The sequence below is a fragment of the Notamacropus eugenii genome, chromosome 5 (assembly GCF_028372415.1).
Source record: "Notamacropus eugenii isolate mMacEug1 chromosome 5, mMacEug1.pri_v2, whole genome shotgun sequence".
NCBI classification, from domain to species: Eukaryota; Metazoa; Chordata; class Mammalia; order Diprotodontia; family Macropodidae; genus Notamacropus; species Notamacropus eugenii.
The window spans coordinates 347,128,234-347,140,217 of record NC_092876.1 but is presented as its reverse complement, the minus strand read 5'-3'; the positions used below and the strand labels follow the sequence as shown (position 1 = coordinate 347,140,217).

At 40.4% G+C, this 11,984-nt stretch overlaps 1 protein-coding gene across 4 annotated transcripts; it reads left to right on the top strand.

Annotated features, from left to right (window-relative positions):
* Positions 1–48: 48 nt before the first annotated feature.
* Positions 49–5,250, top strand: TEX55 (testis expressed 55). 4 transcript variants are annotated; one of them, XM_072613939.1, is made up of 4 exons: positions 49–407; positions 1,317–1,475; positions 3,038–3,100; positions 5,175–5,250. In XM_072613939.1, exons 1-4 carry the CDS (start codon positions 231–233, stop codon positions 5,208–5,210), a joined length of 435 nt encoding a protein of 144 aa, XP_072470040.1. In that variant the 5' UTR covers positions 49–230; the 3' UTR covers positions 5,211–5,250. The 4 variants fall into 4 exon arrangements, 3 of the variants coding, with proteins under 3 accessions (XP_072470040.1, XP_072470041.1, XP_072470039.1); XM_072613940.1 differs by lacking the exon at positions 1,317–1,475 and adding an exon at positions 1,260–1,316 and having other exon boundaries at positions 140–407; XM_072613938.1 differs by having other exon boundaries at positions 140–407; positions 1,260–1,475.
* Positions 5,251–11,984: the final 6,734 nt, after the last annotated feature.

Genomic DNA, 11,984 nt, shown 5'->3' with positions numbered 1-11,984 from the left:
GTGGGCACTCAGGCAAGGACTGCGCATGCTCCGCCCTCCGCCTTGGGAGGCTCTCTTCCCAGCAGCGGCGGCTGCGAGTCTGACAGGGCAACAAAGACCACGTGACGTGACGCAAAGATGCGGCTAACAACCACGGCCCTCCAGGCACCTGGCTACGGTGTGCTCCGGGAGACAAACTAGCTCAGCTGCGTCCAGAGAGGGAGACATGAGTTTTGGGGTCGACAGAGAAAATGGAAGTGCCGTCAGACACACAGGTAGTCAGCCAAATCAAGCCTGAAGAACTATCAGAAATTGAGAAAAACAACATTGATTTTGGCAGCTTCAGCATCCAAGAAAATGAATTGGACAAGCTCAGCCAACACGACGGCAGTGTACCATCGAGCATCGCCTCCCAAATAGACTGCAAGGTAAGACTTCCGGAGGTGATGGCCCCGCCCACTTCCTTCCGGAAAGCTGCCGGGAGTGGGAGGAATGAAGCCCGATGTTTTGTTCCACGTGACCCACCATCTGACAGCCTCGTCCCCTCTCTTCCCCGCCCCCTCCAATCTGGGGTTGAAAAGGAGGGCAGAAGCTTCGGTGGGGGGGGGAGAAGGGGGGGGAGGGGAAGACGGGGGGGGGGGGAGGCGGGGTCCTTCGAGCTAGGTTGGTGGTATGTGAAGTTTGGGGAGTAGAAGAAAACAGAGATGGAGGGGTCTTCCAATTCTCTCCCCACCCCAGTTGATGCGTATTTCTTCTTACATTTTGAGGCAAAATAATTTTATTTCCAGGGTGCCACTGGGCAGTCTTGGGGGGACGAGGTTGGGGGGAGCCGAGCGAGCTAATACATATTTATCGGACGCTTTTTAGCTGTAATTCACTGCGCTTTTCCGGTCTTGAAGATGAGAAGCTGGGGGGTATATTGGAAAGAGTGTTGGGAGTAGAGGGACCTGGGTTTGAGTCCTGATGGCCAGGAAGAAGGGAGTGTATTAGCTCGATGCCCATAGTACCCAGCCGTACAACGCACACACACACACACACACGCACACACGCACACACGCACACACACACACACACACGCACACACGATTAAACTTGCTGTCAAATACCAAAAATAAGATCGTTTTATCCAGTGGCCTTACCCCACAAAAAGTTCTTCACCTAACTGAAGATGAGTTGGATCTCCCTTGAAAATGTAGGTTTTCAGCCACAAACATTTCATAATACAATATGATAGTAAATATTACTAGGCTTCCTCATGTGCTGCTTCCTATCCCTTTTAGATGTTCTTGCAGTTCGGAGATTTATTGAAGGGATTCTTTCTTAAACTTCCATTACAGGTAGGTGGTCTTCCACCTTCTTTACAAAATCTCACTTTGGGCACTGATGACATTTTCGAGTCAAGTGGCCAACAATCAAATGCTTCTTTGGCATCTCAGGATCCTTTTGAAAGAGCGGAGAAATACTTGGAAAGGCACAACATTATGCAAATATTCCAGGTGAATTTCTCCATATTCTTCATCAACTGACTTCCATACTAACTTAAATACAAGTTTTCACCTGGTGGGTCATACTGTGTCACCAATTTTAAGTAACAGTGGAGGGGAAATCTCATTAGAGTTATTGAACACCTATTGGTGTTAAAGGTACTGTGCTAGCCTGAGGATCCAGAGTATAATCCCTGCTATCAAGTCATGGTCTAATTGGGATAATTAATACTAGGTAGTAAATGAATGGGAGGTGGGTAATCTATAACCCCTATAGGCTGAGAAACTGGGAAGAACATTTAGGACTTAAGCTATACTTTGAATTGAAAGATGGATAGGATTTAATTTAAAAATTGTAGAGAAGGGGGAAGGGCATTCTGGACAGGGACAGTAGTACAGACAAATATATTATCAGTTAAATGACCACCCCTTAATCTATATTCTTTTGGATTAAAATGTGTTTAAAGGTTATGTTTTTGTTGAAATAATAAAATTGTTGACTTTGAGGGTATGGAGGCATCTTTAATGGTGACATTCTTTAAGGGGAGTTACAAGACTGGATTCTCAAGTTTATAAATACTTTGGATTTTTTCCTCAACTTCTTTGTGATTAGTACACTTTCTGTTAATGATACTAATGTATAACCTTTATTATGTACATGCAATGCCTTTTGTTTGAGGTCAGCATGGTTTCGTAAAACCCACTGAAAAAATAATATGGAGTAAAGAATTTACTATCCCAATTGATAAAAAGTATGAAAGGCTTTAAAATGTAACAAATAAGAGAGAAAATCTTTATCTTAGAAATCTTAGAATTAGTGGAATTTTCACTCCTGTTAGGAAAAACCAAATGAACTCTTCTTTAAAGTAGAATTCTCTTAGGTAGAATAGTCTTCCGAAGAACTCATCCCTATAGTGTTCCTCAGTGGCTTAGTGAAGAAAGTTTCCCTTTATGTTCTGGCAGACCTTTGCTCTTTGAATCTAAAGAGGAAGAATCTTATATTCATGACTAAATGTGGAGCACTTCAAAAATTTCTCAGAAGGTCCTACATAAATCCAAATTTTGATGATCTTTTTTCTAAAAGATGTCTCTTACATCATCTTCCAGAAGTGAATGATCATTTTCTTAGTTTGTGTAGTCTTTCCCACCAGGTTCCAGGTTCTAAGAAGTTAGTTCCTTTCAGGGAAGAAGTTGGTGATTAGAGTTTGGGGATAAGAGATTATGAGTTTTTGTGTCATGAGAAAGACCAGGAAGTGCTCCAGGAAACGAAGCAGAAAGGGGACTGACCAACAAAACCCAGGACAGATTTCCCCCCAGGGAGCCTCCCATTAATCCCTGAAAGCTTGCATAAGGGGCTGCATTGAAAAGACTTCTTTTTAGGAAATATTTTCACCCTCACCTCAGAAATTAGAAAGTATATGTACTTACTTAGAGGAAGTATATTGATTTTTTAAAATCTGTTTGGATATTTGTGGCTTAGTAAAAGAGAGAAGTAACCAAATGTACCCTGGCTCCATGAGCTTAGCTCAGAACTCTAACATCAAGCTTCTATGTTCTTTCTTTCTCTCTCTTAGCGCCTCACTGAAAACTTAATATATGAACAGCCTGAAGACCCTTTGTATTTTTTGCTGTGGCAGGTATGAATTAGACCAAAAGGAAAACAGAACTTTATTTTTAGAGCAGCTTCACATCAACCAAGGACCTTAGAACTGAGTATTGAGAGAAGAGAAGGGAAAGGGAAGATTTCATTAATGGAATCGAGTTTTTTAACTGAGGGTAAGTGTATTCAAATGGAAGTGATAGAACTAGGAAAACTTAAAACATGCAGTGAGGTGAAAAAATTGGAAGCGCCCTCTGAAGCAAGTTTATTTGCTGTCCTCAAAAAAAGTACTAACCTAGCTTCAGTGTGGAGTAGTGGAAAGAATAACGGATTAGGAATCAGGTAACCTACCAGGGGTGAGGAACCTGTGGCCTCGAGGCCACATGTGACTTTCTAAGTCTTCAAGTGTGGCCCTTTGACTGAATACAGACTTCACAGAATCAGTCCCCCTTAATAGAAGAATTTGTTCTGTGAAGTTTGGATTTAATCAAAAGGCCACACTTGAGAACCTAGAGGGCCACATGTTCCCTACCCCTGACTGACCTAAACTCTAGGGTCAGTTCTGTCACTGATTAGTTCTGTGACTGAGCAGGGCAGTTAACTTTTTTTGAGCTTCAGTTTCCTTAGCTGTAAAATGGAAGGGTTTGACTTTGGACAATAGTAGCCTTTTTTGGGGAAAAGATAATGAATTCAGCTTAGATGTTTTAAATGTGGGGTGATAGCAGAATATGTAAAATTCATGAAGTTAATAACTGGATCTCTTGAAAGAGAGCAGACTTGAGGTAGAACTCCTAGGAAAGGAGTGTGAAGAGAATATTCAGCTTTGTTGTTCAGTTATTTCAAACTCTCCATGACCCCATTTGGGTTTTTCTTGGCAAAGATACTGGAGTGGTTTGCCATTCCTTCTCCAGCTCATTTTCCAGGTGAGGAAACTGAGGCAAACAAGGTTAAGTGACTTGCCCAGGGTCACATAGCTAGTTAAGTATCTGAAGCCAAAGTTGAACTCAGGGAAAATTGATCTTCCTGACTTCAGGCCTTGGGTTATACCTATATTTAGAGCATGAGAATAGGACTTGGAGCCAGTAAAGAAAGAACCAAAATGGAGAACAGTATAAAATCATGAAAACCAAGGGGAGTACTCAAGACAGACTCAAGAAACTCTAATACACAAAAGGAAAGGTCAAGGGAAAACAGACTTGTGCTGAGATGAGAAGGAAAGATAGGATTAGTGTGAAGACACAGATGTTTTGAGGTAAAAGTGAGAAGGGAGTTAAGGACAATCTGGCAATATTTTGAGGCGTGTGTGTGTTTGTGTGTTTGTCTGTGTGTGTGTGAGTGTGATATATATATCTTCTAGACACTACTATGTCAACAGCAGATGAATGTAGAAAAATGAGCCATAGCTGGAATAGCCCTGTATAACCTGTATATATGTATCTGTATGAGGGTCGGAAATTTATGGGCCCTGGATTACTTCATACTTCTGCATAGTGATGGCACTCAACCTCTGCAGTAGGAACCAGCAGTCTACACCATCCTGAGTCACATGATCCAGGTTCAGTTTCCATGTTATAACCAACCTTTTACTCATAATCAGTACACAAGACCATACCAAAATGGCAGCAATGGTTCTCAAGATCAGAATGAACTTTTTTTAGCCTATGGTTATCAAATATGATATAGCAATCATATGCTTATAGATCTGGTACTGGAATTGGTGCAGGAATGGACCCTTCAAGGAAAAGTTCTAGCTCTTCTAGGACAGTTACATAAACTAAGGCCCAGAAGGGTTAAGTAACTTGTTCAAGGTCACATTGTTAATAATTGGCAGCAAAAGCCAGGATTTGACTACAGATCCAACCTTCTATACCCCACTATCTCAGAAAAGCTGGAGCTTCCCCATAAAGCAGACAAAAGAATTGTGTGAAAAATAGCCCTCAATTATATCCTTTATCTCTTCATGTTCTACTTCTAGTATTTCAGGGCATAGATACACCTGTGTACAGAAATAATCATTAAAACAGTCATAATCCAGTGGTAGTAATATGTTATGTAGTAATTACAAGTAGAAAAAGAAAAAAGAAACTTGTTTTTTTCCTTTTTATTCTCAGATTCAGGACATAATCAAAGAGAGGAATCAAAGCTAAAACGTGCAAATAAAGAACTTTTCCTCATTCTCAACCACCATCAGTCTCGGAGTCAAATTGACTTTTTTTATGTCAACACAGTTTGTCCATCTGGAAAATGAGTTTGGATAGCTAGCTACTGGCAGTTACTCTGTTTAAATGAATCCACAATTTTCACACTTGATATATAAAGGGCCTCTTTGTAGAATGAATTATCTGGTTATACCATTATCTAAGGATATCCTGTACTCAGTAGCACAAGCTTTTGAGATCATGCCTTTTTGTTCATGAGTTGCACCAGCCTAGAAAACCATCACCACATGGCCACCCTGCTAGTGAAGAGCTAGGCTGGTTCTCAGGCAGACACGGGATACATCTGCCTCTGGAACCAAGCAGTACTTAAAGCCTTTCTGCCTTGGCAGAACTGGCCAAAGTTTGTGCCCTATAGTCACAGACAAAAAAAAAAAAAGGTCACTTCCGTACCATGGTGAGGAGGATTTATTGGAGAATATGAACAAGAATCACATAGGATGAAAATAATAATAAATAACATTTAGATTGTGCCTGCTATGCTCCAGGCACTGTACCAATATTTACAATTATCTCTTTGATTCTCACGGTAGCCCCAGCAGATAGGTGTGCTATTATTATATCATTTGATAGATGAAACCAAGGCAAACGGGATTAAAGTGATTTGCCCGGGGTCACATAGCTGTGACTAAAGCTGGATTTGAAATTTGGTTTTTGACTCTAGGCCTGTGTTCCATCTGTTGTGCCACCTAGCTGCCCCAGAATTGAAAAGGCATGAGTGAGTTGGAACTTTAACCACTGGGGGGCGTATTCACATCACTGAGATCAAAGATCCAGTCAACCTTCAATTACTGTTATTTATCTCCAAAAGATCTGTGTAATAATACAGATATATATGTATAGACACATAAATATTTACATGCACACATGCATATATACACATACATACATATATCCCAGAGAGTCTAAGAAAAGGTCTGTGCACGCACACACGTCTAACATGTAGGTCATATGGAATTTTTTGGTCTGGACTTTTGATTTTATTGATGTAGGGAACTCCCATTATGGAAACTCCAATGACTTAATCTAAAACTTAAGTCTAGAGTGTTGCCTGGGGCCCTGAGACATTAAGTAACTTTCCTAGGACTCGGAGACTTGCCTTGTGCCCACTAGGCCACTCTTTCTCTAATGTGTTCGTTATATAGTAATAATAATGCTAACATTTATGTAGTGCTTTCAGTTTTGCAAAGCCCTTAGCAAATATTATCTTATTTGATCATCACAGCAAGTGTGGGAGCCAGGTGCTGTTATTATCCTTCTTTTACAGATGAGGACACTGAAGCAAACAGTGGTTAAGTGACTTGCCCAAGATCACACAAATAATAAGTGTGTGCAATCAAATTTGAGCTCAGGTCTTCCTGGTTCCAGATCTAGTACCCCATCCATTACCCCCCTCTCTCTCTCTCTCCTCTTCCTCCCCTCCACTGCTCCCAATAAGTGTATTTACACACACATTTTGGAACAGACTTGTGATTTGATAAGTGCAAGGAATTCCCCCATGAGGAAACTCCCTTCAATCAATGCAGATTGACACTTATTCTATAACATATGTAGTCATAGAAAATTGCCTGGAGCAGTTAGGTGACTTGCCCAGTGTCATACTACTAGTATACATCAAAGGCAAATATTGGATCTAAGCCTTCTTGACTCAGGCCAGCCTTTTCTCTACTGTTTCATACTCTGTGTATCTATGTGTATGTGTACATATTCTATGTTCCTGATGACTTTGACTTTGGTACACAGGACCAGCCTAGCTTATTTCAGAGAGGCTTACCACCAGGTTAGCCACAGGTAATGAATTTTTTGGCCAAGAAACTCTCAAAGTTCATGTACTAAAAATTGGTGTGAAGACTATCCACACCAATGAAATCATAGATTCTTAAAAGTATAAAGATTATATATCCCCAGACTTCACAATCCTATATATGCATATATGTATAATATATGTCAAGTACTATTAGTCACTTCTGTCTCCTAATGGAAGAATACTATCTCCATATTTCTCTAGGTCTTCCCCTTTAGCTGTGCAGGCTGTGGTAGTCTCAGATCATGATGACATCCATCCCTAGCAATCGTAGCCCTGATTCCATCCAACCCTAGCAATTTTAGCCTTCTAATTCTTAATGCTGTTGCAAAAGGCCAACTCTTTACACACCCAAGGGAGAGGCAGTGTCACCTCCTTTATCCCTTGAAGATCATGGTAGCCTGTGTGCAGTGTTGTAACCAGTTCAACTGGTATTTAAACGCAAAAAGTCTTCATTGGTATGAGACTGTGTGAGTATCTGTTCAGAAACCATGAATGATGATACTACTTCTGTGAGGTGAACCTTATTCTTCATTTCTCTCTGAACTTTAAGCAGACTTGGTTCTCAGCACTTCAGCTAATACCCTGGTAACACAACCTTTGAATGTGTCAAAATAAATGGTAGAGCTAGGTATTATGCTTCTTTCAGGTAAGCAACTTTTTAACATCTGGATTTTATTTTCAAAGGATTATATTTATACATTTAAAAAGCTTATTTAATTCATGACCATTAAGTTGCTTGCCTATAAAGTGAGAGTTTTAGAATAGCAAAAAGAACTGTAGTGACTTTGACAGTCTAGTGAAAGCTATGGACCCCTTCTCTGAATTATGTTCTAAATGCGTAAAATAAAATAAATAGAATTACAAAGGAAATCAATTATCTTGAAATTCAGCAAGCAAAATGTCCAAAAGAAGTTCATGATCTTCAGATTAAGAAGTTCTTATCTAGGCCATTCTATACCTAAAAAAGAATGTACCTAACAATGAATATTCAATATAATGTAACATTCTTTAGAACCAAAAAAAAGTGTTTTGTGGATCCATGAGTCTTAAAAAATAAAGATATGCGACCAGGGAGCCTGCTTGTTGCAGACATACATAATGGCAGCACAGGACATTTGAAGCTGCCCGGACTCTGTATACAGAGGACCAGGCTGCAAATCTGACTTCCAATGCTTGATATCTGCATGACCTTTGACAACTCACTTAAGTTCCTTTGGCCTCAGTTTCCTCATCTGTAAAATGGAGAAGTTGAACTAGATGGTATCTGAGGCCCCTTCAAGTTCTAGGTCTTTGATCTTATGTTCTATGAAAGCAAATAAATGACCAGAGAAGAATAGGAATAAAATTAAAGTGGTCCTATTGATTTATCAATGGATAGAGTGCCAGCCCTGGAGTCAGGAGAACCTGAGTTCAAATGTGGCCTCCAATACTCACTAGTCATGTGAACTTGGGCTAGTCACTTACCCCTGTTTGAGTCAGTTTAAATCACTCCCGTATCTTTACCAAGAAAACCCCAAATGGGGTCATGAAGGGTTGGATATGACTAATCAACTAAACAACAACAACATCCACGATTTTCCAGAGATATTGAAACCATCAGTCTTACTGGTGCATCAGTGATTAGGAAGAAAGTTTATTGTCTATTGAGAAAGAAATGTTAAGAGATCAACTTCCCCATTTCTTCCCACCCATCACTTTTCAGCTTTTTTGTGCTGTCTTTCTCCATTAGATTGTAAGCTTCTTGAGGACAGGACTTTCTGCTTGTATTCATGTTCTCACCTTAGCACAGGGCCTGGCACTTAACAAAAACTTAATGAGTGCTTGTTAACTGACTTCCAGCCATGATTACTTATAATTCAGTAGTTTATTAGTTTATATCAAGACTTTTCTAGTTCTCATTTCCCTATTACTGAACAAATTCAAGCAAACCCACACTGGTTCCTGTAGTGCCTCCATATACCATACTTGCTTCTTGACCAGTGCTGTCAACTACTTTGCCACGATACTCTAAGCCATTTTAACTACAGATGTCACAATAAAGATAGGATTCTATTGGCAGGGATCTCACTAGAAACCAAAGACCAAAAGTAGGATGTGACATAGGGAGCGATCTGACCAAGTAGCCTTGTTGGAGCCATCTTCTCAAATACAGAAGCTGCCCAGTCATGATAATATGAATAGCTCTCACTTGGGTAGTAGCACATACATTTTGGGGCACACTCAATTCCTATTCCTGTATTCAGAAAGCATCTGTCCTTCTGAGCTAGTTATTCTTAATCAGAGCACATGGAGTTATAAGAAAGGACTCAGGTCAGATGCCATTAGCAGTGTGCAGATAATGAAGAAAGATTGGTCCTTGTGGTATTTGTTGTCATTTGCTAGGTTTAGGGTTGTAAGGAGATTGTCCAGTTGCTCAGAGACCCTGCTGTGGATTTAACTGTCCTAGGGAGTGTTTGCCCAAGGGTCATCAGAGTCAACTCAAGTGAGCTTCACTGTCAGTGTGACAATGTCTATAGAGAGTGAAAGTTTGCCTTCAAATAGCCAATTTCAACCGGAGGAGTGCTACCAAAAACAGAAAAGAAAGATGTTTCCCTTTGAGGCACATGTTGGAAAAAGAGACACTGTTCCCAACCCCAAGCTGTTGATGAGTATATCATATGTCTTATGGAATCTATGTATGTTACTCGGGCAGTCAACAAGCATTGATTAAATAAATGCCTTCTATGTGCTAGGCAATGGCAATACAGAGACAAAAATGAAAGTCTTTTCCCTCAAGTGGTTTGCATTCTCTCTGAATATGATGATAACCAGGAGGTTGACTATTACAGTGATCTAGAGTGGAAGAGGATTCGAAGATGAATTTGAAGGGGTATTGCCTAGACATTCCTGAGCCTCTGGCAGGCCTATATTCTTGACTTCCTGCTTCTAAGGTTTCCTCTCTCCCATGCTTCAACCCCTATTAGGAAAGCAAAGATGGGATAACTTAGATTATCTTTCTTTCTCTTCCTATACCTCTCTTCCAATTAAAGATTATTTAAAAATTCAATGAATGTGTATATTTTTTTCTCACCTACTTGAAAATTCTTACCATTTGTATTATCCTATGAATGTGTTTTTGTGTTTTGTGTCTATGTGCATGAGAGTGGATGGCTGTATACATAGAACTTATGTCCTAAAGCAGTGCTGAATTCACATTTAATTAACATAGTTCATATTTTGAATGCTTCTCAATAATTATATCTTTGACAAGAAAACCAAACCAAATCAAAAAAACAAAACTCTATTACAGTTGGGCCTCAGAAGAGAAGAAAAAATGTATCTCCTTCTTTTCTTTAAGTAGCAACCCAGAGACAGAGGCCCTGTCACTAGTCTGTCCCCTACAGCCATTATTCTGGGAAACAACTGCAATGGAGATAGAGACCTACCATCATCCCTTCAAGGCAAATCAGCCAAGTGCTCTTAAGGAAGACAAGAATAAACAAAGAAAAAATTTTATTACTCTCTAATTAGTTTGCTGTTTAGCAATTTCCACTTACTAAGTGCCATTCAACACAAGGACTGTTCCAAAGGTTCTTGTTTCTCCTCAAACATCCCACAACAGCCCCTCCTTCCATCTACTCAACTGGGCATCTCAACTCTTATTTCCCTGGGAAAGCTGAGGACATTCACCAGGAGCTCCCTGTCTCTCCTCATCATCATCTACATTACTCAAATGCTTTCCATCACTATCTTCTCCTTCACCCCATCTCACATTAGAAAGTGCCCCTTGACATCCTGGATCTCATTCTCTCCTATCTCTAGTAAATTGCCCCCACAACCATCTCCACTCTCTCAAATATGCACATATTTTTCCCCATCCTTAAAAAAAGCTTCACTTCATCTAATTATCCCTACTAGCTATTATCCCACATCTCCAACCGTCTCCACAAAACCCTGAGGAAGTCACTAGGTATCTTCTCTTCTTGCCTTCTAACTCTCCTTTTCAATCTGAAATCCAATCTCATTAACTGAAACTGCTCTTTCCAAAGTTAACCAGTTATCTCCAGATTTCCAAATCTAACAGCCCTTTTTCAGTCCTCATCCTTCTTGAAGAGAGTTCAACCTTTGGATACTGTCCATCACTGCTTTTGGAAGGTTTCTGTGAAACTAATCTCTTCCAATTCCTGTAGCAGTCTCACTACTCCTTCTCAGTATCCTTTGATGGATCTTTATATTCAGGTCATATCTATTGACTGTAGATGTCTCTCAAGGCTCTACCTTGGGCCCTCTTTTCTTGTGCTTCTATACTACCTTTGTGATTTCATTAGCCCCCAGGGTTAAGTGACCTGCCCATGATCACACAGCTACTAAGTACCTGAGGCCAGCTTTGAACTCATAAAGATGAGTCCTCCTGATTCCAAGCCCAGTACTCTATCCACTGTGCTATCTAGCTGCCCTCAGGCAATAGGAATGAAATGCTACTGTGCTATTAGAAACAATGGATATGGAGGCCATATGGTACAGTAGAAAGGTTATAATTTTGGAGTTAGGAGATTGAATTCAAATACTGCCACTATCAGTACCTTCCTGTGTGACCTTAGACAAGTCATTCAATCTTTCTAGGCTTCTTTCCTCATCTATAAAATGAAGGGATTGAACTAAATGACCTTCTTTAAGATGATTGTAGAGGGGTAGAGCCAAGATGGCGGAGTAGAAAGACACAAAAATGCAGGCTCTCCCCACACAACCCATAAAATACCTGTAGAGAGGGACACTCAACAAATTTTGGAGCAGCAGAAGTGGAGAATAACAGAGTGGAGATTTCCAGCCCAGGGTGACCTGAAAGGCCCATGGGAAAAGTCTGTTGCACTGGACTTGGAGAGGAGCCTAGCCCAACCTTAGCAGAGGAGGCAGCTCGA